General features: G+C 42.8%; 1 protein-coding gene and 1 pseudogene across 3 annotated transcripts in view; one reads left to right on the top strand and one right to left on the bottom strand.

Annotated features, from left to right (window-relative positions):
- The window catches only part of LOC131741623 (chromobox protein homolog 1 pseudogene), a 33,406-nt pseudogene extending 27,977 nt beyond the window's left edge, over positions 1 to 5,429 (top strand).
- A 6,112-nt stretch (positions 5,430 to 11,541) lies between these two features.
- TMEM248 (transmembrane protein 248) overlaps positions 11,542 to 27,332 on the bottom strand; it is a 39,025-nt gene continuing 23,234 nt past the window's right edge. For all 3 annotated transcript variants that reach the window (XM_067011885.1, XM_059036651.2, XM_067011884.1), the window contains exons 2-7: positions 23,613 to 23,789; positions 19,638 to 19,923; positions 17,556 to 17,706; positions 16,303 to 16,486; positions 14,801 to 14,944; positions 11,542 to 14,259 (exon numbers count right to left, since the gene is read on the bottom strand). In XM_067011885.1, the coding sequence (XP_066867986.1) occupies positions 14,239 to 14,259; positions 14,801 to 14,944; positions 16,303 to 16,486; positions 17,556 to 17,706; positions 19,638 to 19,923; positions 23,613 to 23,771 (945 nt within the window). In that variant the 5' untranslated portion in view covers positions 23,772 to 23,789 and the 3' untranslated portion in view covers positions 11,542 to 14,238. The remainder of the gene's footprint in view (positions 14,260 to 14,800; positions 14,945 to 16,302; positions 16,487 to 17,555; positions 17,707 to 19,637; positions 19,924 to 23,612; positions 23,790 to 27,332) is intronic.

Genomic DNA, 27,332 nt, shown 5'->3' with positions numbered 1-27,332 from the left:
GAAAGCAACAAGGGAAAAATGACAAATAACATACAAGGGAACTCCCATAGGCTAACAGTTGATTTCTCAGCAGAAACTCTACAAGCCAGAAGGGAGTGGCATGATATACTTAAAGTGATGAAAGGGAAGAACCTACAACCAAGATTACTCTACCCAGCAAGGATCTCATTCAGATTCGATGGAGAAATCAAAAGCTTTACAGACAAGCAAAAGCTAAGAGAATTCAGCACCACCAAACCAGCTCTACAACAAATGCTAAAGGAACTTCTCTAAGTGGGAAGCACAAGAGAAGAAAAGGACCTACAAAAACAAATCCAAAACAATTAAGAAAATGGTCATAGGAACATACATATCAATAATTACCTTAAACATGAATGGATTAAATGCTCCAACCAAAAGACACAGTCTTGCTGAATGGATACAAAAACAAGACCCATCTATATGCTGTCTATAAGAGGCCCACTTCAGACCTAGGGACACATACAGACTGAAGCTGAAGGGATGGAAAAAGATATTCCATGCACATGGAAATCAAAAGAAAGCTGGAGTAGCAATACTCATATCAGATAAAATAGACTTTAAAATAAAGAATGTTACAAGAGACGATGAAGGACGCTACATAATGATCAAGGGATCAATCCAAGAAGATATAACAATTATAAATATATATGTACCCAACATAGGAGCACCTCAATACATAAGGCAAATGCTAACAGCTATAAAAGAGGAAATCAACAGTAACACAATAAAATTGGGGGACTTTAACACCTCACTTACACCAATGGACAGATCAGCCAAACAGAAAATTAATAAGGAAACACAAGCTTTAAATGACACAATAGACCAGATAGATTTAAGTGATATTTATAGTACATTCCATTAAAAAACAGCAGATTACACTTTCTTCTCAAGTGTGCACAGAACATTCTCCAGGGTAGATCACATCTTGGGTCACAAATCCAGCCTCAGTAATTTTAAGAAGATTGAAATCATATCAAGCATCTTTTCCGACCACAACACTATGAGATTAGAAATCAATTACAGGGAAAGAAACGTAAAAAACACAAACACAGCGAGGCTAAACAATACGTTACTAAATAACCGAGAGATCACTGAAGAAATCAAAGAGGAAATCAAAAAATACCTAGAGACAAATGCCAATGAAAGCATGATGATCCAAAACCTATGGGATGCAGCAAAAGCAGTTCTAAGAGGGGAGTTTATAGCAATACAGGCCTACCTCAAGAAATAAGAAAAATCTCAAATAAACAATCCAACCTTACACCTAAAGGAACTAGAGAAAGAAGAACAAACAAAAACGAAAGTTAGCAGAAGGAAAGAAATCATAAAGATCAGAGCAGAAATAAATGAAATAGAAACAAAGAAAACAGTAGCAAAGATCAATAAAACTAAAAGCTGGTTCTTTAAGAAGGTAAACAAAATTGATAAACCATTAGCCAGACTCATCAAGAAAAAGAGGGAGAGGACTCAAATCAATAAATTTAGAAATGAAAATGGAGAAGTTACAACAGACACCGCAGAAATACAAAGCATCCTAAGAGACTACTACAAGCAACTCTATGCCAATAAAATGGACAACCTGCAAGAAATGGACAAATTCTTAGAAACGTATAACCTTCCAAGACTGAACCAGGAAGAAATAGAAAATATGAGCAGACCAATCACGAGTAATGAGATTGAAACTGTGATTAAAAATATTCCAACAAACAAAAGTTCAGGACCAGAAGGCCTCACAGGTGAATTCTATTAAACATTTAGAGAAGAGCTAACACCCATCCTTCTCAAACTCTTTCAAAAAATTGCAGAGGAAGGAACACTCCCAAACTCATTCTATGAGGTCACCATCAGCCTGATAGGAAAACCAGACAAAGATACCACAAAAAAAGAAAATTACAGGCCAATATCACTGATGAATATAGAGGCAAAATCCTCAACAAAATACTAGCAAACAGAATCCAACAACACATTAAAAGGATCATACACCACGATCAAGTGGGATTCATCCCAGGGATGCAAGGATTCTTCAAAATATACAAATCAACCAATGTGATACACCACATTAACAAATTGAAGAATAAAAACCATATGATCATCTCAACAGATGCAGAAAAAGCTTTTGACAGAAGTCAACACCCATGTATGATAAAAACTCTCCAGAAAGTGGGCACAGAGGGAAACTAACTCAACATAATAAAGGCCATATACAACAAACCCACAGCAAACATCATTCTCAGTGGTTGAAAACTGAAAGCATTTCCTCTAAGATCAGGAATAAGACAAGGATGTCCACTCTCACCACTATTATTCAACATAGTTTGGTAGTCCTAGCCATGGCCATCAGAGAAGAAAAAGAAATAAAAGGAATACAAATTGGAAAAGAAGAAGTAAAACTGTCACTGTGTGCAGATGATATGATACTATACATACAGAATCCTAAGGATGCCACCAGAAAACTACTCGAGCTAATCAATGAATTTGGTAAAGTTGCATGATACAAAATTAATGCACAGAAATCTCTGGCATTCCTATACACTAACAACGGTGATCAGAAAGAGAAATTAAGGAAACAATCTCATTCACCATTGTAACAAAAAGAATAAAATACCAAGGAGTAAACCTACCTAGGGAGACAAAAGACCTGTATGCTGAAAACTGTAAGACACTGATGAAAGAAATTAAAGATGACACAAACAGATGGAGAGATACCCATGTTCTTGGATTGGAAGAATCAATATTGTGAAAATGATTATACTACCCAAAGTAATCTACAGATTCAATGCAATCCCTATCAAATTACCAATGGCATTTTTTACAGAACTAGAACAAAAAAATCTTAAAATTTATATGGAGACACAAAAGACCCCAAACAGCCAAAGCAGTCTTGAGGGAAAAAATGAGCTGGAGGAATCGGACTCCCTGACTTCAAACTATACTACAAAGCTACAGTAATCAAGACAATATGATACTGGCACAAAAACAGAAATATAGATCAATGGAACAAGATAGAAAGCCCAGAGATAAACCCACGCACCTATGGTCAAGTAATCTATGACAAAGGAGGCAAGGATATACAATGGAGAAAAGACAGCCTCTCAATAAGTGGTTCTGGGAAAACTGGACAGCTACATGTAAAAGAATGAAATTCTTCCTAACACCATACACAAAAATAAACTCAAAATGGATTAGAGCCCTACATGTAAGACTGGACAGTATAAAACTCTTAGAGGAAAACATAGGAAGAACACTCTTTGACATAAATCACAGCAAGATCTTTTTCGACCCACCTCCTAGAGTAATGGAAATAAAAACAAAAAGAAACAAATGTGACCTAATGAAACTTAAAAACTTTTGCAAAGCAAAGGAAACTACAAACAAGATGAGAAGACAACCCTCAGAATGGGATAAAATATTTGCAAACGAGTCAACGGACAAAGGATTAATCTCCAAAATATATAAACAGCTCATGCAGCTCAATATTAAAAAAACAAACAACCCAATCCAAAAATGGGCAGAAGACCTCAATAGACATTTCTCCAAAGAAGACATACAGATGGCCAAGAAGCACATGAAAAGCTGCTCAACATCACTAATTATTAGAGAAATGCAAATCAAAACCACAATGAGGTATCACCTCACACCAGTCAGAATGGCCATCATCCAAAAATCTAGAAACAATAAATGCTGGAGAAGGTGTGGAGAAAAGGGAACCCTCCTGCACTGTTGGTGGGAATGTAAATTGATATAGCCACTATGGAGAACAGTATGGAGGTTCCTTGAAAAAGTAAACATAGAATTACCATATGACCCAGCAATCCCACTACTGGGCCTATACCCAGAGAAAACCATCATTCAAAAAGACACATGCACCCCAATGTTCATTGCAGCACTGTTTGCAATGGCCAGGTCATGGAAGCAACCTAAATGATCATAGACAGATGAGTGGATACAGAAGATGTGGTACATATATACAATGGAATATTACTCAGCCATAAAAAGGAACAAAATTGGGTCATTTGTAGAGACATGAATGGACCTAGAGACTGTCATACAGAGTGAAGTAAGTCAGAAAGAGAAAAACATATCGTATGTTAACACATATATGTGGAACCTAGAAAAATGGTACAGGTGAACCGGTTTGCAGGGCAGAAATAGAGACACAGATGTAGAGAACAAATGTATGGACACCAAGTGGGGAAAGCAGTGGAGGGAGTTGGTGGTGGTGGGATGAACTGGGAGATTGGGATTGACATATATACACTAATATGTATAAAATAGATAACTCATAAGAACCTGCTGTGTAAAAAATAAAATTTTAAAAAAATTAAATGGACAGGAATGATATAAATTGCAAAATTTTACTGAAAAAAATGAATAAAGAACCTGCTGTATAAAAATAAAATAAAATTCAGAAATTCAAAAAAAAAATAAATTGTAAGCATTTTCCTAGCTTATTAAAACTCCTAATAATAACCTTAACTAAATGGCTATAAATGACTTTTCATGTGTCTGTGCCATGACTTTTTAACAACTGTTTTCATGTTTACTTATTAAATAATTATTTTCCTCAAAAAAAAAAAAAAAAAAAGCGCCAGTAGCGCGGCACTGACTCTTCTCAGGCTCATCGGCGCTGCTCTGAGCAGCGTCACCCTTTATACCAGAAAGCTGGCGGGCACTGCGGGGGAAAAAGCAAAACAAGAAGCAAGTGGAGGAGGTGCTAGAAGAAGAGGAAGAAGAATACGTGGTAGGAAAAGTTCTCGACCATCGAGGGGTGAAGGGCCAAGTGGAGTACCTCCCCAAGTGGAAGGGGTTCTTAGATGAGGACGACACAGAAGAAAACCTGGATCGCCCCGACCTCATTGCCGAGTTCCTGCAGTCACAGGAAACAGCACACGAGACAGACAAATCAGAGGGGGGCAAGCGCAACGCTGATTCTGATTCGGAAGAGAAGGGGGAGGAGAGCAAACCAAAGAAGAAAGAAGAGTCAGAAAAGCCATGAGGCTCTGCCCGGGGTTTGGAACCGCAGCGCATTATTGGAGCTACAGACTCCAGTGGAGAACTCATATTCCTGATGAAATGGAAAAACTGATGAGGCTGACAGGAAGCCAATGTCAGGTGTCCACAGGTTGTCGTATCCTCCTATGAGGAAAGGCTGACGTGGCATTCCTACCCCTCGGAGGATGATGACAAAAAAGATGACAAGAATTAACCCTCCAGTACCGGCCCCTGTCACATCTGACTGTGGGTTTCAAGTGGGGAAAGAAGGGGTTCTACTTGTCTTGACACCGTAGAGGGGGATTGAGAAGCTGTCCTTTGAAGAGCCAGTATAGTTTCTGTGCCCTACAGCAGCCCAAGTGCTTTAAAGCCGCTCCATGCTGTAGAGTTTGCACACCCATCCCAGTGGAGGGGAAGGAGGGTCAGTGTTTCAAGGCAACGCATTCTGAACTTTACTGAGAAACGCAAAGGGCCTTCTACATAGGACAAAACTTGCAGGCTGGGATGTGGGAGAGCAAAAGATACTGTAGATCTTCAAAGAGCGTTTCCACAACCCACAGCCTTCTTCCCAACGGTGTTAACTCTGCATTTTTACAGCGTAGCATGTATGTAGTTTTTGGCTATTTCTGGTGTATTATTTGGGGTGGGAGGGATGGGGTGGGAAAGAAGGGAGATGGGTTAGGATCATTTTTGTTAAAATTTGGGGCCTGATTGGGTAAATGGTGAAACAAAGGAAAGAACAACTAATGATGATTTGGTTCTGTGTCCAGAATATTTCATCCTTTCAAAAAATGTCATTGGCAACCTAAATGAGGGCTCTGAGAGACCGTTTATAAGCTGTGAATGCCTGGAACTTAGAAGCCAAGGTGTTCCCTGCTGCAGCATAATGCTGTTCCCAACAAAGGACTAAGCCAGTTACGAAGTTACCGAAGCTGCCATTTTGGGGGGATGGAAACCGGCTAAGGAGGAAAAGTCTTATTGGAGTGTATACACAGGCAGTTCATTCTGTCCTAGAGGTGCTGATTCTTGAAATTGACAAGAAGACTCTTTCTTCTCCAGTCATGAAGTTATAAATATCAGCTTCTCCATCCAAGCCACTGGCTGAAGTATTTGGGGAAGGGCAGAGGGTGGTATAGGAGGTGGGAGAGTAGGGAAAGACAAGGGCCAGTGCTCTTAGGGTGGAAAACTCTTGGAGCTTCTGTTTTTTGAACTTTGAAACCATTGGTGGCAGGGTTCAGTCACTGATAGCACAAGCTCACTGAAGCACTTCAAGAGTTGAATGATTTCAAAAGCCCTGGTCTCAGGAGAAGATTAAAATTTCACACTGGGGCAGTGGTTCACTTTAAAACAAAACAATTTTTTTTAATCCTAAGCATGAACTAAAACCCAAAATGCTGTCATGACTCATGAGATCCATCAGTTCTTGACATCGTCTAGACCTGCATCTAGAACTCCATTGTAAAAAGCATGTGTTAGGTTTCTGTGAAAACTTTTAAATGTAAACTTCGTACCAACACTGTCAGTTTTTGTCTTAATAAGAGTATAGATTTACATAAAAAAATCCAGCAGCATACTTGTGTGGGTCTATTTTGGGGCTCCTCTATTTCATTGACCTATGCATCTGTCCTTCTACCAATACTCTATTTTCTCCATTACTGTAGCTATATAGTAAGGCTGATTTGGGTAGAGTGATTTCACTCTTTATTCTTTTCCAAGATTACCTTAGATATCTAGGGCCTATGGCTTTCCTTATGAATTTTAATTTATAAATTATAAATTATAAAAATTATAAAATTATTAAAAAATTAAATTTATAAATTAAATAGAATAATCTTTTCTATGTCTACAAAAAAAACCATTGCTAGGATTTTGATAGGAATGGTATTATACTTTTAATTTGGCAAGCAGTGACCTCTTTACTATGTTGAGTCTTCCAATCATGAACATATGTCCCTCCATTTAGGTCTTCTTTGATTTCTTTTATCAGTGTATTATAGTTTTCAGCATATATGTTCTATATATGCTTTTGCTAGATTCATACCTAAGCATTTTTAAGTGGTTGTAAATGGTACTGTATCTTTCATTTTACTTTCCTTTTTTGTTGATGAAAAGTGGACGTTTTGTTTATTTTTTAAATATTTATTTATTTGGTTGCGCCTGGTCTTAGTTGAGGCACGTGGGCTCCTTAGTTGCAGCTCACTGGGTCTTAGTTGCAGGAGGCGGGATTCTTAGTTGTAGCATGCAAACTCTTAGTTGCGGCATGCATGTGGGATCTAATTCCCTGACCAGGGATTGAACCTGGACCCCGTTTGGGGAGCACAAGTCTTCACCACTGCACCACCAGGTAAGTCCCCAAGAGTGGACATTTTAGATAATACATTGTAGCAACTGTGGATTCTGTGGATTCTGATTTTCCTCCGAGGCTGATGTTATTGTTTTGCTTTTAGTAAATTGCCTATACTCAATCTGTGGAAACTATCTTCTCCATGGTATGTAGCCCATGATGTCTCTGCTCAGTTTAATTCATATTTTTATTTTTTGTAAAATAAAAACTCCCAAGAGATTGCCCCTGGATCTGTATAGCACAGGAGACCAGCAATGACTGGTTTGAGGTTCTGATCAAACACTCGAGCCAGTAAGGCTTTTCACCCTTTGCTGGGGGCGAGTGGGGAAGCCTATTCAAAATTCAGTCTGTTTTCAAGCCTATCCCAGCGTTTACTTTCCACCACAGAGCCTGAGCCTTCTTGGGTCTCCCGTGTGTGCACACAGACTCCCATTCAACCAGGGATGTGTGGAACCTCACTGGTTCTCTCTTTTCCAGGAGTTCCTTGGTAAATTTCTATAGAGTCCACTGGTCTGCAACCTGCCCCAAGTGGGACTGCAGCCTCAGGCTAACAAAGCTGTGGGCTTTCCCCATTCATTTCCTATTGAGTTTGCTATTTTTACAGACAATGCCATTGCACACGGGTCTTACACCTTTCCCTCCAGATCAAGCCCAACAATGAAGCTGCTAGTTTTTAGACACCTTCACCCTGGTAGCACTACAAGCTGGGGATGAGGGGGGGAAATGGAAGCAGCTCCAGGCAAAATACTCAAGTGTTCTTTCCTGAAGTTCAGCAGTTTTTCCATAAATAGATGCTTCTCAAATTTTTTTTTTATTTACTTGCCTTTGGTCAACTTCCAGCACCCTCAAATGGCTGGTTTAGACAATTTTGTCCTGTTTTATAGTTGCCCGACACTTTGCCAGAAATATCCAGGCATGACTGAACCTTTCAGCCTTGGACACAGCTTGGGATCCAGCTGGGATCCCGACTCTACCCTACCAGCTACAGCCCCAGTGGGTGAATCAGCCTTCTCTAAGTGAAGCTCTCCATTCAAAGCAGACCTCGCTCTGCTGGGGAGGGAAGGCTCAGTGTCCTGCAGCTTTGGGGCTGAGCTTGCAGGACCAGAACTCAGTACGTAACCAGCAGACTGATCCCTGCATCCTCCGACATCACTCCCCTGGCCTCATCCCAAGGTACCCACTTTATCAATGGGTGCTCACGACTGCAGATGGGCTACATCCTAGTCTCTACATCTTCCATCAGAGAGGTCATGAGAAATGTCATCTTTCACAGAGTTCAATCTGTACAATGGATCAGATCACTGGTGGAATTGTACCACTAACCTTTAACTTTTCCAGGGACCAAAGTAGGGAGGGTGTGAATAGGACAGTAGACAGGGCTTGTGGGCTCAGCTCTGGTCCTGTTTCCAGCAACTGACCCCCAAGTGAAGGCCCTTACACCCACACCCCCACCAGATCCCCTGCATGGAAGGGATCTAGGTAAACAGGCTGACTCTGGGCCTCCACAACTACAACCAGCATTTATCCTCTATAGGCTCCACACATTTTGATTCACTGAATCCTCACAAGAACCCTAGGAAGTAAACGCTCATCCTTATTTTTACAGATGAAAAAAACTGGTGGCAGAGAGTATAAATGAAACTTGCCCAAGGATCCCCAAGAGAAAAGTTGGCAGTGACAGGATTTGAACCCAGACAATCCGGTTCCTAATCCTAAACCCAAGCTCCTAAACACTGTGTTCTCTTGCCTCCCCATATGTTACCATCTGTCAATGACCTGGTCACTATTATTGCTGGCACTAGGACAGTGCTTTTGAAATTGCAGGCTGCCTGCCTTTAAGTTGGTCATGCAATCAATTTCGTGGTTAAGCCTGGTTTTTCAATTAAATAGAAGAAACTAAAAATTTTAAATATCAATGCGTGTTATGTGCGGTGAGGGTGGTATTTATTTCATGAAATGTGTTTCAGTTATAAACGCATCCTTTTCAGGCATCAGTTCTCAAATACTTCAGCAAATGACAGGAACCCATTGCAAAGGCAACAGCACTGTTGATGGAAGAGTAGAGCTTAGAGGAGATCTGAGATCTCTTTGCTTTGCTGGTTCTCATCTACCAAAGGTAACCAGAGGTGACCCACTAGCCTTGCTCTTGGACACCCTCCACAACACACTGTTAAACTAAATGTTTCCAGAGCGCCAGGCACTGTTCGAAGTGCTTTGTTAACCTGCTCCTGGGGATTCCCTGGCGGCCCAGTGGTTAGGACTCTGTGCTTTCACTGTCGAGGGCCCGGGTTCAATCTCCGGTCAGGGAACTAAGGTGCCACAAGCTGCACGGTGTGGCCAAAAATGACCCAAACAAAACAAACAAACCCGCTCAATCCTCACTGCATTCAACTGGATATCCTTATTTTACAGATGAGGAAACAGGCACAGAGAGGTTAAGAGAGGTTAAGCCACTCAAAGTCACGTGGCCCGTCGGAGTTGCAGCCAGGGTTTGGACCTGCCACGCCGATTCCAGTCCTGAGAACGCCCTTCCTGGGCCAGATGGCGTTGCAGCATCTCCCTGCATCTCCCTGCAGAGCCTGTGGCCTGCCACGCCTGTGTGGCCACCCCGTCAGCAGCCCGGAGAAATCTTGTCCTCAGGTGGGAAGAAAATCCCGGTAGGACTCCCATCCTCCAGCCCGTAACAAGCCAGGGCCCCAGGAGTACAGTTAGTCTCTGCCCTCTGCATAGAATGCTCCAGACCAGAATTCCCCCCTTTGTGTGTGCCTTCAAAGCACACCTCTTTCAAGATGGCTGCTGCTACCACCGTAGCTGAGGGGTCACAGCCAGCATCCTCATCCAGGTAACCCTCTTTACCTCATCACTGGCTGCCATGAAATTATAAATATATTTGTGTGTGTACGGACTGTCTCCCCCACCAGAAGGAAGTACCAGAGGGCAGGCATTTTGTGCTGCTGTGCCTCTAGCTCCTAGATGGATGATGGCACATACGAAGAACCCCAGAAAAATATTTTTGAGTGAGCAAGAGTTTGGAGTAAAGAGGGTGAATAACTTCAAAAGCAAAACTTAACCCCCTTCACCCCCGGACAAAACACTATCAACCTGTTATCAACCTGCCATCTGTTCCTGCAATGGTCAAACCACTCTAGTTCATCGATCAACAACGAGCATGGTATAAGGAGTCTGGGGTCTTCAGAGACAAAGAAAAAGATGGGCTCTCACCGACGGGCAGAGAGAGAGTTTGTTCAAGACGGCAAATAAGTTCACAATGAGCTGGACTGGACTCCACAGCGCACCTCGGGTCTGTGCATTCGCTCCGCTTCTCTTGAAATGTGCAAGGACAGTGGGCGCGTCCGAGGACCTTCGGGCACAGTGCACCCACCAGGACAAAGAGGTGCTTCCAAAGCACCATCTCCAATTGGACTTGTGGGCTGGGTCCATGTCAGATCTTACAGATGGTAGGGAAGGAAGATGCGAGCTCTTATTCTCCAAGGGCTTCTGCATCGTGATGGGAATACCACACACAGACCTCCGAGTCCGAGGAGGGAGCAGCGTTCCACGCACTAGGGAAGGCAAGACGAGGCGAAGGAGGTAGAAGCAAAAGCCCGTTGAAGTGTCCCATCCTCAGCACTGCCCTGTCCCACAGAGCACCCGGAGGCTGGCCCCTACCGCCCGGCCCCTGCTGGAGAGCGAGGGAGGGAGGAGCCACAGAGCCCCTGCCCAATGGGAAAGGGAAAAACTCACGTTGGTGAACACGACTGCCCTTTACAAATGCGCAGGATGCATTTCCTGGCAGAAGAGGCCCGGCCCACGCGGGAGCTCTGTACCGGGAGGTCAGGGCCGGCTTCCGGAGACTCGGGCTGAGTGCACACGGAGGGCGTGTGTGTAAGCAAGAAGGGTGTCTTTAAACTCCCATGCGCATGCGAATGCTCCTCCTGCTCTGTATTACGTCCTCCTTCCGGGCAGGAGTTGGGTCAGCTCTGCGAGCACTTGTTGGTCCAATACACTAAAAGAGGTTTGTACTCTCAGGGAGAAGACCCGTGTGCTTGGTGAGACCCAGAAGGATACCACTGCCCACCGCTCATCCTGACGACGGGTGACACTTGGAAAGAACGGCTTACAAAACACCCCCAATTACTGACCGCACGTGTTCTTCCCTTAGAAAACACCCATCAGACAGAAGGAAATGGAGACACAGCAAATTCAGATTTTTTATTCTGGAAAGCACATATGCACCTATTTCAAACACAGAAAATTAATCCGGGAGTGAACGCCGTAACAGACCAGCTACTGCCCGTCATGCAGCAAGGTAAGTGAAATGGATTCGCTGGCCCTCGAAACCCCACAGTGCCTGCAGGAGGGTGGAAAAACTAGGAGGCTGAATCCCTACGTACTGCCAAAGAAAACACAACCGAAGTGGCAGGTTCCTAATGACGAGAAAAACTTACAGATAGAATCAAAACTGATTCAAGTCATACAGTGAAAGGACAAAAGGAAAAAGGAAAGAGATCAATATGATCTGAAACAACCATTTTAATAGTAAGTTGCTGACCTTTTATTGGACTCTGGTCCAAGATGCCTGAGGATGAGCCAGTGTTCCTGCACGGGGTCACCCCTGAATGGCAGACAGGCCTTGTCTGTGACACTCTTCTCATCCTGAGGCCCCCCAGCAAGAGACAGCAGAGGACGAGGCCTTGTCTGCTAGTGCCCAGATGGTAACAGCTCCTCTGGACTTGCTGAGGGTCCGTGGACCCAGGCCCCACGGGCTCCCCTCCTCCCTTTGTACACCTGGCTGACGCTGGGTTTCCAGAAGATCTCTGAGAATCACCTGCGAGGGAGAATGCTGGATTTTAAAGTGAGTGACCTGACCTCATGACAAGTCATACCATCCGGGCATTTTTGGCACTTCCTTTCCTCATGCCTAACAGTGTCCCTGCTCCCCTGGCTACAGATGCCAGCCAGTCCCTGTGATTAAAACAAGGGCCACTAATGTTAGCAACAAGCTGGATTGAACAAACCAGTGAAACTGACTTTTTTCACCTGTCTTCCTTTTATATTACTCTGCCAGTTCTAAATCTATTCCTGTAACTCTACTTCATTGGGATTTTATTCAGCAGCAGCTTCCTCTAAAATCTGTTGGTCTTAGTGATACTGATGTTTCTAAAGGCCGAGCCAAATGGCTCTTTCTCAATCTTGTCTCAAAGTCTCTAAAGAGAAAACTAAATTAACCGGTTAGTCATGCATCATGTAAGCAACTCATGTCATAAAAAAACTGGATAGACAAGTACGATTACTGCGCTTGAAACGTACTAAAAGGAAAAAAGGAATATTAATATATCAAGTTACTATGATGATTATTTTAATAACAACCTTCAGTAAAAGCCCACAAATGTTTTCCATTTAAGAATGCCTGGATATTAAAAGAAGAAAAGAAGAAAAAGCCTGGGATAAAATGTTCTAGGTGAATATATTTCAGAGTGCAGGGCTGGTTCTAATCTAGAACAGAACACAGACCTGGGGTTATAAGAGAAAGAAGTGCTGACAGTCGTCTCCGAGGTTTTGACTGCCCTTCTGCTGTAACATGGCTTGGGAGAACACAGAAATCATGAATGACTATGAGTTAAGGCAAAAAGCTATTAAGAAAAAAAAAATGGTAAGAATACAAGTAACAAGGCTGGAAAAGATGCACAACTGTTTCAAAATGAAGATGGTTTGGAAGGAAAACAGGGATAAAGGAATTAGATCATCAAAATGTTATAGGAAAGAAAAATGCTTTTGGTCTTCCCGATAAATGGCAAATCAGAATTGCTTTCCTTCAAATGTCACAGGCATCGTTTTCTTAACGTTACTGATCTACTACTAGTTGCCATTTCCTTCTGAGAATGTTAATTGCATAAAAATAAATGCAAAAAAACCAAAAAAAAAACACCCAAGAAAGAAAACCCACTCCCTCTTCAAAGAAAACAAGAAACCCTGTCATAACTATTAGACCAACTCATCACCCTCTCTTTTCCATACTGTCATCTGCATTCCAGAAGAGAACAGCTCGTTGTCACTCTAGAGCCGTGTGTACTTCATTTTTAAGCCCTTTTGAGTGAGGAACCTGTTTTAACTTTTATAATGGAGGGAAGGGACAACAGAGAAGAAAACGACAGTGGAACACTCTGTGCCAACTCAACTCAAACAAGACCGAATTCCTCGCTGTCCACGTGGAAAATGAAACTTAGATCTCTACCATGTAGGTGACTTTTAAATATTTAACTTTTTACTCAAGATTAAAGCACAAATCTGTCTTAGAGTAGTATTAAAATGTGACTATTTTTTTTCAAAGGAAAAAAAAAACTTAGAAAGATAGGTATGTTTCCTTGCAAGCAAAATGGAGAAAAAGGTATTATTGTTGTTACTATAATTATTAAGCCACAGACACATAAAATCCACAAAATGGATTGGGGTGGCTTTGGAAATGCAGTATCATATCAAAGGTGCAGACTGTTTCGAACATTCTGTACAGATCGGGCTGAAACAAGAACCAAAGCAAACCTCAACCCCACCAGCAGTGAAGCGCCTCTGGGACCCCTGGGAAAGAGAGCCTGGCCTGCTCCATCCTCGCCGGCGCTACTCAGGATCAACCCACCAAGTCCGCAGGTGAGGCTGAAGGGTTCTGGCGACGCCCAGTGCGAAGCACGTGCATCATTGGACCAATTTCTGAACAGATTTTTTATAAATATATACAAATCAGTTACAGGCACTTGAAATGTCTTTGGCTGGAATAACCCAACATTGCAAGATAATGTATTCACAGAATGTCCAGGCCCAGGCTGGGTTCAGCAGGCAATGATTATGGTTCTCTCAGTCTCTCTCAGACAACGGCAGCTGTGGGATTAGGCATCAGCCAAAGCCACCTAGAAGAGAGCAAGACGGCAACCCAGTCACGCAGCAAAGCCTGTAACTCGGCCCCACCAGCACTCTTACCAGGTTCTGGTCCTATCCCAAACCCAGGGAGCCACACCGCACCCACCTATCAGTCAGGGGAACTATTAAACCCCTAAGAAAACAGATCTCATCTAGGAGGGAATGAATAGAAATCTGCGCCTCCTGCAAGACGCAGCTGCTCCTGCAGAACCACTCTGCTGTGATACAGCGTTACGTCTGGAAACCCAGATGAGCATTCTGGGAGGTGACTTCTCAAGCTCGCGGAATCGGAGGGGAGGCAGCCCTCAGGGTGAGCCGCTCGCCAGTGGTGGATCTGAGGACACTTTTTTTCCAGCTGAGACCTGGGTATGTGGTTGAAGATGCAACACCATAATGGCTGAGGGGAGACGACCGCTGATAAAAAGACAGGAACTAATTTCTCTGGAGGAAAGGAATCACCCACAATACATGGAACAGGAGTAACTGGGACTTTCTGGCACAATGCTGGGTCAGACCCCACCCACCGCTCACCTTCTCAGGACAAAATTCAGGATTGCTCTGACGCAGTTTGCTGGGTCTGCCTTTGATAACCGCATAGCAAAACATCGTTATCACCATCACGAAAAGGAAGTAACTGGTGTGCATGAGGTGCAAGTTTATTAATGAGCGGTCATCCTAAACAAAGAGAATAAACCAGAAACATCTGCACTGAGTTACTGAGGATTTCAATGCTGGGTTCCTGGAATCAGGGTGCACAACTTCCAGACTTGCCTCAACTATCAATTCTCACATGGGAATTGACATGTGAGAGCTTGTTATTAAAGCTGGAGCTTGTTAAGTGAAGACAGGGTGTTCCGACACCACCCATACCTTCCCTTCCTAAGGCGGTCCTCTGCCCAAATCCCCCCGCCCCTGACAAGGCCCCAGAGTCTTTAACCCCTGCTCTTCTCTTTATGCCCTCTTGCTCTGACAGCCCTCAGGTTGCATGGCTGACAGCCTAAGCCTGTGTCCCTCACTCCTCCCCTGAGAGGCTGCGTCCTTCCTGGGCCTTTCCCCACTTGGACAAGCCCCTGGCTGGAAACGCCGAGGCCGGCCTTGACTCACTCCTCCTTGATGTCCCACAGGCAATCAGCCACCAGGCCCGGCCAGCTGCTGAGATCCCAGCCAGGCCCCCACTCCTGCTGCTCCTCACAGCTCCAGGCCGCAGGCGCCATCCCACTTACACACATCAGTCGGGCAGACCAGTCTTCCTGACACACTGCTCTACAAATTCCCTAGAGCCCAGACTGAGGCAGTGACGGCCTCGTCCGAGGAGAAAGTCTGTTCACCTCAGCGAGGCACAAAGGGCCTTCTGGAGCCTGGTCCCTGCCCAGCACACAGCCTGATCCCCACTGGTCGCTCCTGCAGGCCCCTGGTATACCACTGGCCACAGCCTGATAAAAACGAGGCATAAGAAAAGAGAAGGACCAGGCAAAAAGAAAACTCCACCTGGCATATACGGACAGAAGAGGATTTACAAAAATTCAGTGCAGTCTGTTACAAGTGGGCTCAAGTCTGAGCAGCAAACTAAACTAGCAAATCAGCACAGTGCTTTCTGCCCGTTTCCTCCTTGTCAAGTAAAATCCTACACAGGCACCAATATCTAGCCAGAGTCAGCTCCTCCTATCGACTTCTGCCTTTCTGAATTCTGAACTAGTTATTGCTCAGACTGACGCTAACCAAACACACTTCGGGGAGTGGCTGCGGGGATGAGTGAGGCTGAACCAGCCTCTGCTGTAGCCCCAGGTTAGGCACACAGCAGTGCTCAATAAATAACTGCTGTTGAACAAAGCAGAAAACAAAGAGCAGAAGCAATTTTCTTAACCCAATGGGCGGCATGTTTTTCCAAGTCTCCAGCACTCCACCTGGTCTCCCAACACAGCTGGACAGCGAGAATGGCGGGGGCTAAGCTAGCCCAAGGAGGTAAACAGGGCCTGCTCTAACGTTCCTGGACAGACACAGACACAGACACACACACGACTGTTCTCACTTACATCTGGAACAATAACTGTAAGCTTGGGATTTAAAGCATGATAGACTTTTCCAATGGCCCCCTTGTAACACCAGAAAGGATTGTAGTCTTGAGCATATTTTGTGTTAGCATCTCTGGCAGTTGTGAAGATCTTGTACCAGAGCGTGGCATTGCTGTAGGTGTCAGGAGCACAGTGCGGCGGCTGTCTGCAGGAGAAGACGGGGCAAGACACATGCTCAGTGGCCTTGAGACATTTACTTGTGTCTCAGCCACCGGCGCTGGCATAGCGCCAAGCAGAGCCACACGTGTGGAAGTGAGAAATAAGAAACACATTTTCTTGAGATAAATAACATTATATTTTTAGTTCAGTGATTTTTTTAAAAAAAATTAGTAAACACGTAAAGAATAAGAAATAGCCATCCGGCACTTAGGAGTCTGGGTGTTAGACTTCTGCCTTCAGAATTCAACCCATGTCCTCTCGCATATGATGTGGCCAGAGAAGGACTCGTTCTTTTTAAGTCCATTTTCTCAAATTATCTAAACTCTTAGTCACAACTGGAAGTTTTACATACAAAGTTCTCTACCAGATATTACAACCAACAGCAAATAATGCTTAACTTGTCCTACAAACCTCCAAATGTCTAATAGATAAATCCCAGGATAATTATTTTAAGAGGATTCACCCTAAGATTATTTTAAATAGGCTACATCTTGTGTATTTCATGTAATTATAGATCATTATCTCCTTTCCAGAGAAAGGAGAGGCAAGAAAAGCCTTAAACGCAAAGCGGTTACACTGACAACTGCTCAAAAAAAAAATATGAAGCAAAAGTTTCAGAAACAGTAACTATAGCACAGAAAATAAGGTTCAATTTATACTACCAATTTAAAAAATAACTCTTCCTGGATAATGGAGATGAACAAAACCTTTCTCTTTCAGGAGCCTTAAATGTCCTTATGGTCACAGGATCAGCTCTTATTCATCTTTCCTGTGGCTTCTTCTACCAACAGGAAAGGCCACCTAAAACTTACACACAGCAACCAGATGCTTTCACAACCTTGTCGAAACACTAACCCTCTGATACTTCTATGCATAAGTTTTACCTTTAGAAAACCAAATTAAACTGAAACAATCCTATAGACAGGCCCCAGTGATGACAATTCTACAAAGTAACACGATGCAAGCCGTCCTGAGAATTTGCTCAGGCATCCCGGTCACGTTTACGGTAAATGGAGCTTCTTACGCACATCCACTGGGGTCAGGAAAGTACTTACACGGTGACGGGGAACACGCCAGGGTGGGCTGTGAGGGTCATGCAGGCTGTGAACACCACCTGCTCACAGTGGCCGTGAAGGGCACAGTCGTCCGAGCTCCAGGCTGTGGGCAGGGTAAAGGTAATGTTTATCTCCTCGTGGGCTTCTCTGCCTGGAAAGAGAAATTGGTTTTTTGGTAAGTAAAGCGAGAATTCATACATTTATTATTCTGAATGAATCCTGACATCAAACCCACCCAGGAATCACCTATCAGCCCACTGAAGTGGGACCCCTGCTTTTGTGGGCTTTCAGGAATAACAGCAGTTCCGAGCCAGACTGAGGCCTGCCACCAAATGGCAAACCGAGAGGGGTCACTTTCAGCCAAGGCCTGGAGTTGCCACACAAGGGCCCAGGCCATGCCCGAGTGGGAAGGCTGGGGCTGGGTAAGTCATCACCATTGTTACAGCTTTCGTACAGCACTCTTACTATTTTCCAACTGCTTTTATATGTACTACTTCACTTAAAATGTACCACTATCCTACGAACATGACCAAAGAAGTGTTCCTGGGCTTCCCTGGTGGCGCAGTGGTTGGGAGTCCGCCTGCCGGTGCAGGGGATACGGGTTCGTGCCCCGGTCCGGGAGGATCCCACGTGCCGCGGAGCGGCTGAGCCCGTGAGCCGTGGCCGCTGAGCCTGCGCATCCGGAGCCTGTGCCCCGCAGCGGGAGAGGCCACAACAGTGAGAGGCCCGCATACCACAAAAAAATAAAAAAAAATTAAAAAAAAAAAAAAAAATAAAAAAAAAAAAAAAAATAAAAAGTGTTCCTGTTCCCCCTTTACATACGAGCGGACTGCGGATCAGAGGGCTGAAGAGACTTAAGAAAGGTCATGAGACGGGTGAGTGATGAAGCATAAATGAATAAGGTATTCGAACGTCACAGCGGAAGAAAAAGGTCCACTTGCTACGTGGAAAACCCAGATGTCGCCCTTACCTCCTTACATGGGAACAGCTCTCACCTGGTACAGCCAACAGGAGGCTGGCAGGCACTCCCAAGTTCCTTCAAGGACTTTAGAAGGTTCTTGGTAACCAAACCAAAGATAATTCTTCCAAGGCCCAAGCCTCTGGCACAAAGCCTTTCCGGATTATTCCAGCTTCTACTACTTTCCAACCTTCTCCCGAATCACCTACAATCACCTGAACCACCTACAGTCTGTCATGGGTTTAGTACTAGTCCAAGGGCAGTGCTCAATGTTCCATAGGTGTTTATTTTTAATATCATTTAACAAGCATTTATATAGCATTTCCTTTGTGCCAGGAACTATTTTAAGTGCCTGATGAATATTAAGTCACATTATGCTTGTCTCTTCCATATCCCAAAATTCCAAAGGGAAGAGACCAGGCTTTTTCTAGTTCTCAGTACTTAGCCCAGTGCATTCACAAATTTTAAGACTAGTAGCAGTATCTGTAGTATGTACTGAAAACTCCGAAATGATGAGCCAGAATAAAAAATCGGTGTTTTTAACAGACTCACAGATATAGAGAGCAGACTTGTGGCTGCCGAGGGGTGGGCTGGTGGGGGAGGGAAGGATTGGGAATTGGGGTTAGCAGAGGCACACTATTACATACAGGATGGATAAACACCAAGGTCCTGCACAGGGAATCATACTCAATATCCTGTGACAAACCATAATGGAAAAGAATATGAAGAATATATATAACTGAGTCGTTTTGCTGTACAGGAGAAATTAACACAACATTGTAAATCAACTATACTTCAATAAAATTAAAAAAAATAAAAACTCAAAAATTTTAAAATGTGTGTTTTTAAATATTAAGACCAGAAATAGGCCTTATAATTTTCTCCCAGTCTCCTACTCTTATGGGCTTTTATTGAGAGCCTACTGCATACCAAACACTTTAATAAGTGAAGATGTAGTAGAAATGGTCCCTTCTTGGCTTCGTTTAGTTCAAACTCAACAAAAGGGAAGACATATACAAAAAATAAAAAACAGTCTGATGAGTAAAACCGTATACTCTGATGCTCTGTGTTGTAACAGCTGTTGCCTGCGAAAGCCTGGAGGGAAGGGGCTAGCACTCACATACCTGAGAGTCCAATCTGACGCCCGAGAACGGTCGAGTACAGGTGGGTGACGTTGCGAGAGTACCCGCCAAAGGGTTTGAGTGGGTCCAGGGTTAGGGTGATTGCAACTGAGATGTTCACTGGGCCGGAATCCTCCAGGGACTGTGGGGACTGGGTGGACATCCTGGCCTGGCCGCTGGTCACTGTGCTTTCCAGAGCTGTGGTGTCGTTTGTGAGATGCTTTAGTGTTTCATTCTCTGATACACACAAGTCCAAATCATTAAACCGCAGCAGAAAAGTATTCCAATCCTTCAGTAAAACGAGAGGAAAACAAGCCTGAGCCGACTGAAAGTGCTGCCAGTGCAATGACAGTCTCAACACCCGGTGTGGCGTCACACAACAGGGGAACCATGCCTCAGAGTCAGTCCTTCAAAATACAACAACACAGCCTTCAGCCTCTTGTGCTGGCGTAATAGTGTGGTTTTTCAACCACTCTCACATTCAAAATCTAAAATATAAACTCTTCATTGGCATGAGCTATTACACTGTGAGATTAAGCCAACTTACTCAGGAAAATATGTAAAGAAAAAGGTATTAAACTTACAGGAAATGATCTAGCCTCAGAATCAAGCTTGAAAAGAAAGCTTGAACAAAAGTAGTAAAACATTAAAAGTACTAATCCAAACTCATTTAGCAGTTACAATTAGTTATTTTTTAAAAATTAAGGCCGCCTTAAAATATTTTCTCATAAGGTCAATTTTCTACACCTTGCTTTCTGTCTTGGGAATGCAAAACTGCAGTAAATACCAACATTCGTGTGGTACTTTTCCCCCTCGTCATGGACTTTGGATGCCACTTCAGAACAGGAACAATTTCAAAAGGGAGGAGAAAAGATGTTTTCAGGCTTCTCTTAACATCTGTACTGATGGTTTAAGTTATAAGCAGTTTTAAAACTGACACCAACAAAGTACCCACCACGGTGTGTTTTTAGTTTTAGCAGACACCCAAAGATGAACTCAGGCTAAAATAGCAATAACAAATCAACCAAGGCTGCTACATACAACTTCTTTCTCCCAAGCAACATTATCCACAAAAAGGTGCCAAATGTGAAGACAAATCAAGTTACATTTAAAAAAAAATAAATTTATTTATTTCATTTATTTTATTTTTGGCTGTGCTGGGTCATCATTGCTGCACGCAGGCTTTCTCTAGTTGTGGCCAGCGAGGGCTGCTCTTCGATGAAGTGCGTGGGCTTCTCATTGCGGTGGCTTCTCTTGTTGTGGAGCATGGGTTCTAGGCATGTGGGCTTCAGTAGCTGTGGCTCGTGGGCTCCAGAGCACAGGCTCAGTCTTTGTGGCACACAGGCTTAGTTGCTCCGTGGCCTGTGAGATCTTCCCAGACCAGGGCTCGAACCCGTGTCCCCTGCATTGGCAGGCAGATTCTTAACCACTGTACCACCAGGGAAGCCCCAAGTTACATTTTTTTAAAACATTTATTTATTTGGTTTTTTAAAATTTTTGGCTGCGTTGGGGCTTCGTTGCTGCGCACAGGCTTTCTCTAGTTGCAGCAAGAGGGGGCTACTCTTCGTTGCGGTACGCGGGCTTCTCATTGTCATGGCTTCTCTTGTTGCGGAGCACGGGCTCTAGGCACACAGGCTTCAGTACTTGTGGCACATGGGCTCAGTAGTTGTGGCTTGCAGGCTCTTGAGCACAGGCTCAGTAGTTGTGGCACATGGGCTTAGCTGCTCTGCAGCATGTGGGATCTTCCCAGGCCAAGGCTTGAACCCGTGTCCCTTGCATTGGCAGGCAGATTCTTAACCACTGTGCCACCAGGGAAGCCCCAAGTTACATTTTGAATAACTCTAACGTTGATTAAAAATGCCATTTGGAGTAATTCCTAACCAGTCAGGTCTACCTTTATAGCCTCAGTTTATCAGTATCTGGCATTTATAGTAAGAAGGCACCAGATATTTCAAATTACATTTTCCCTGACACCTACAAACTCAGCAGACCATTAAAGAACATTAGGGCTGAAAATGAACATCCTAGTTTCACCCCTTCCTATTCCAGACATGAGGAAACTGAGGCCCAGAGCAAATTAGGGACTCTCCAGTGCCAGCTCAGTTGAAGGCAGACTTAGAATTGTTTTCTGATTCACAGCGCCAAACTTTCTCCATACACCTAGGATCCTCATTTGAAAATAAAATCACTAAAGTAATCATCATCAAAGTTCTGCAGCATCTTGCAGCTCTGCTTTCCTGCAGAGTTCGAGTCCATTTTGAACAGCTGGCCAAGGCCAATGTCAAGGCCCCATTTTGATTAAGGGCTAATTATCCAGGCTACATCTTAACCACTGGCCTTGGCCGCGTGTTCAACATGGACTTGAGCTTTGAGGGAGAGCAATGCCAGGATGCTGAAGAACTTTGGTTGCGACTAGAATGTTCATTTTCAGCCCTAATGTAGGTACAGCCTATTTCAATAACCTTTAAAGATTCAGGCAGGGTCAGAAAAGGGTGAGAATTAAGCCAGCCAATAGGTCTCTTGGTAAGGAACTCTTTGGAAGGGTTTCACAGGAGAAATAGCTACAACTTGTTACTTTGTATTAGAGAGTTAATGTGGGAAGGTGGTCCCTCTTGCTAATAAACACCACCTATGATCTAGAATGCCAAAGAGCACAAGAGGAAGCATAATCCCCATAACACTGAGCAAAACTCTCCTCTTCATCACAAGGCACACACGATGCAACAATAATGCAATCCCTAGCCCCGCCCCGATGCCCACTCTCACCGACGAACACACCCAAGAAGAAAAAGTGTAAGAGAAGACACTCACAGAATCTAAGATGGGAACTAATTTGTCCTAAAAGACACTTATCCACCAGTAAATTCACCATATCATTGATTCAGCATAATTTCTAACACATAAAATAAATTTATTAATAGGTATATTGTTACTCACCTCTATTAAACAAGATTATCAACTTTGTATTATTTTCTGATATGCAGAAACACTTTTTAAAATTTTTTGATATTTTTGATTTTTGGCTGCATTGGGTCTTTGTTGCTGCATGCAGGCTCTCTCTAGTTGTGGTGAGCCGGGGCTACTCTTCGTTGTGGTGTGTGGACTTCTCACTGCAGTGGCTTCTCTTGTTGCGGAGCACAGGCTCTAAGCGTGCGGGCTTCAGTAGTTGTGGCATACAGGCTCCATAGCTGTGGCTCACGAACTCTAGAGTGCAGGCTCAGTAGTTGTGGCACACGGGCTTAGCTGCTCCACGGCATGTGGGATCTTCCCAGACAAGGGCTCGAACCTGTGTCCCCTGCACTGGCAGGCAGAGTCTTAACCACTGTGCCACTAGGGAAGTCCCACACACATCTTTTGAAATCTGTATTATGACTGTTCAAAAACTATTATATGACTAGACTAACGATTAAAGAGCAATGCCCAATTAATTCATTTAAACTGACCAAAAAATAAAATCTAGAAGGCAAGTTTGTAGATTACTGAAGCTTTCCTTGGTAAGAAAAAGACAAATATATTTGGAAATAAGATGCTGCTTTCTAATTTCTTTAGAATTTCTTCTTCTCCAATGAAAAAGCTATCAGTACAGCTGATAAAACTCCATGACAATATATGGCTTTAAAATAACAAATGTTTTAAAAAACTGTAGTTAGCTAATTTAATATGAATAGCAAAGACGTTAGTTCTTGATCTTCTTGACACAAACATTTTACAAATATACTTTCCGAAATACATGTTTCATTGCTGAAACAGTCTAACTAAAGCTGGTAGCATTATTTAAATCAATAACTATCTGACTAGGTTATTTCCTAACACAGTGAGTCACACCAAGATGGAAGACCAAAAATTCTGAATAAATATTACTCTTTCTCACTGGGATAAAAGTCACAACCAAAGAAAGGTATGTGGAGAGCCAAAAGGTGTTTTCCCACTCTATAAAGGTCCAGCCAGTCTGAGAGGAGAACTCAGAATTTACTATACCTCTGCCATTTCTGGTGACTTGATCTCCTTGATTTTGAAGAAATAGCCCAAGGTCAGGAAAGCTATTGCCATGGCGCTTACACTGATCATAAAGACCACCAAGGGGGGCCGGCTGCTGATGTACACCTTCAGGTTCTCCAGGGGGTTGATGTTGAACATTATTCTGATCAGCTCCACCTGAAAAGAATGAATCAGAAGACTCACCCACTGACTCGCCAGAAGAAAACCTATGACACTCACTTCTGTTTCCTTTGACGGTTTGGGGGGATGAGGAGGTCACTCACTATTGAACTTGAGAACTATCTGATCATAAATCCATTCAAAAGGCTAGAAGGAAATAAAAGACCACTAAATGCTAATTGTCATTATTTCCAAGTGGTAGGATCTTGAAAGATAGGCATTCTTTCAGCTTGAATTTTCTAATTATTCTTTAATGAACATTTGCTACTTCCATATTACTTAAAATGTTTAAGTCAGTAATACGACAGAAATATATGCCAACATGTACAAAAAGAAACTGAGGATGCTCGCATTTCCTACCACTGAAGAGCTGAATCCTATTTACTCAACACTCTGTCCTGTTCACCACCATACTCATGCCTATCCCAGCACCTGGCAGAGAGTAGGCACTGAACAAATACGGAATTTTATCACTCCTCTGCTTAAAGCCCTCCTAAGGCTTCCCACTGGACCTGGCATGAGATTCCTGTGAAGGCCCACAGGGTGTCATGATCCAGAAGCCCCGCCAACCTCCATGACTACATTTCCACCAACATTCCCTCCTCATTCACCGGCCGCTGGCCACACCGGCCTTGCTATTTTTCAGGATCAGCTTGTCAATTTCTGCAAAGAAGTCAGCTGTGACTTTGACAGGGATTACACTGAATCTACAAATCAGTCTGGGGAGTACCACCACTTTAACAATATTACCTTCCAGTCCATGAACCTGGGATGCCTTTCCACTTATTTGCGTTCTCTTTCATTTATTTCAATATTTTGTAGTTATCAAAGCATATGTTTGTACTTCTTTTTTTTTACTTATTCCTAAGTATTCTATTCTTGGAAGTTTGAACATGTCCTATCTGCAGGCTTTTTACCTCTGCCTGGAATGCTTTAGCCCCAAATTTCCACATGTTTGCTCTTCTTAGAATGCAGGTCTAGGCTCAGTAGTCAGCTCCTCAGAGAGGCATTCCCTGACCACCCTCAGCACCCCCGGCCTCCCAGGACCCTGCTTGACTTCCTTCACACTGTTTAGTTAAATTTCTACTTGTTTATAGTCTATCATCCCTCATTTGTGAGCTCCAAGAGAGCAGACATTTTGCCAGTCTTGCTCACTGCTATGGCCCTGGCTCCTGGTCCCTAGAACAGTAGCTGGCATGTAATGAGCTCTTATATACATGATCAGACTACAACACTAAAACTATTTTTTAAATCTGTGCCAGCTTTTAAATTTTAGAGAGAAAAAGATGCATCAACAGCCCCTAAGAACCAATAGCAACCACATGCAACAAGCCAGGCTGTGTACCTGTTTGTTTTCACAAGAGTCTTTGACTCAGCATTCTGTTTCTGAGATTTATCTCTGTTGATTCAGTCTACTGGGTTTACCTGCTGTATAGGATGCAACTGTATCACAGTTATCACAAGCATAGAAGCCCAGTTTTCACTCACAAAGGGCACCACAGCAGGACAAGAGTGGTTCTAACACAACGAGGTCACCAGTAGGCCCGCCTGCAACTTGACTTTGTATTGTCAGACTCTCCGAGGAAGTCATACCAGTTTACACTTCCCCCAGCAAGGAAAAGGCTCGCTCCATTTACCAACATTCATGCCAACACTTGATATTCTAAGGCAATCTTGTGGATCTGGACCAATGAGATCATGTGAAATTGTATCTCACCCTTATTTAAAATTACATTTCCCTGAAACAGAATATATTTTTACTTCTTTATCGGCCATTTAGATTCTTCCTAGGTGAAATGCCTGAATCTTTGGCCATTTACCAGTAGGATGTTTGTCTATGTCTTCTTAATGTTTAAAATAATTTTTTTGATATTTTAGACACTGAGCCTTTTCCAATTTTTAAAAAATGACATATATAACTACTCCAAGCTTTACAACAAAGGTGAATCATCACAACAAACCAGCTTTACAACATGTGCTAAAGGAACTTCTCTAAGTGGGAAACACAAGAGAAGAAAAGGACCTACAAAAACAAACTCAAAACAATTAAGAAAATGGTAATAGGAACATACATATTGATAATAACCTTGAATGTAAATGGATTAAGTGCCCCAACCAAAAGACACAGATTGGCTGAATGGCTACAAAACTAAGACCCACATATATGCTGTCTACAAGACCTACTTCAGACCTAGGGACACATACAGACTGAAGGTGTGAAGGGATGAGAAAAGATATTCCATGCAAATGCACATCAAAAGAAAGCTGGAGTAGCAATACTCATATCTGATAAAATAGACTTTAAAATAAAGACTGTTACAAGAGATAAGGAGGGACACTACATAATGATCAAGGGGTCAATCCAAGGAGAAGATATAACAATTATAAATATATATGTATGCAACACAGGAGCACCTCAATCCATAAGGCAAATGCTAACAACCAAGAAAGGAGAAATCGACAGTAACACAATAATAGTAGGGGACTTTAACACCCCACTTACACCAATGGCTAGATCATCCAAACAGAAAATAAATAAGGAAACACAAGCTTTAAATGACACAACAGACCAGATAGATTTAACTGATATTTATAGAACATTCCACCCAAACGTGGCAGAATACACTTTCTTCTCAAGTGCACATGGAACATTCTCCAGGACAGATCACCTCTTGGGTCACAAATCAAGCCTCAGAAAATTTAAGAAAACTGAAATCATATCAAGCATCTTTTCTGACCACAATGCTATGAGATTGGAAATCAATTGCAGGAAAAAAAGTGTAAAAAACACAAATATATGGAGGCTAAACAGTACTAAATAACCAAGAGATCCCTGAAGAAATCAAAGAAGAAATTAAAAAATACGTAGAAACAAATGACAATGAAGACACTATGACCCAAAACCTATGGGATGCAGCAAAAGCAGTTCTAAGAGGGAAGTTTATAGCAATTCAATCTCACCTCAAGAAACAAGAAAATTCTCAAATAAACAATATAACCCTACACTTAAAACAACTAGAGAAAGAAGAACAAAGAAAACCCAAAGTCAGTAGAAGGAAAGAAATCATAAAAATCACAGCAGAAATAACTGAAATAGAAATGAAGAAAACAATAGCAAAGATCAATAAAACTAGCTGGTTCTTTGAGAAGATAAACAAAATTGATAAACCATTAGCCAGACTCCTCAGGAAAAAAAGGGAGACGACGCAAATCAATAAAAGTACAAATGAAAAAGGAGGAATCACAACTGACACTGCAGAAATACAAAGGATTATAAGAGACTACTACAAACAACTGTATGTCAATAAAATGGACAACCACAAAGAAATGGACAAATTCTTGGAAAGGTACAACTTTCCAAGACTGAACCAGGAAGAATTAGAAAATATAAACAGACCTATCACAAGTAATGAAATTGAAACCATAATTAAAAATCTTCCAACAAACAAAAACGTCTGGGACCAGATGGCTTCACAGACGAATTCTATCAAACATTTAGAGCTAACACCGTTAGAAAAGAGCTAACACCGATCCTTCTCA

Source organism: Kogia breviceps, chromosome 14 (assembly GCF_026419965.1).
Source record: "Kogia breviceps isolate mKogBre1 chromosome 14, mKogBre1 haplotype 1, whole genome shotgun sequence".
Lineage (NCBI taxonomy): Eukaryota > Metazoa > Chordata > Mammalia > Artiodactyla > Physeteridae > Kogia > Kogia breviceps.
The sequence above is the reverse complement of the archived record's forward strand: the minus strand, read 5'-3'. Positions and strand labels throughout refer to the sequence as shown.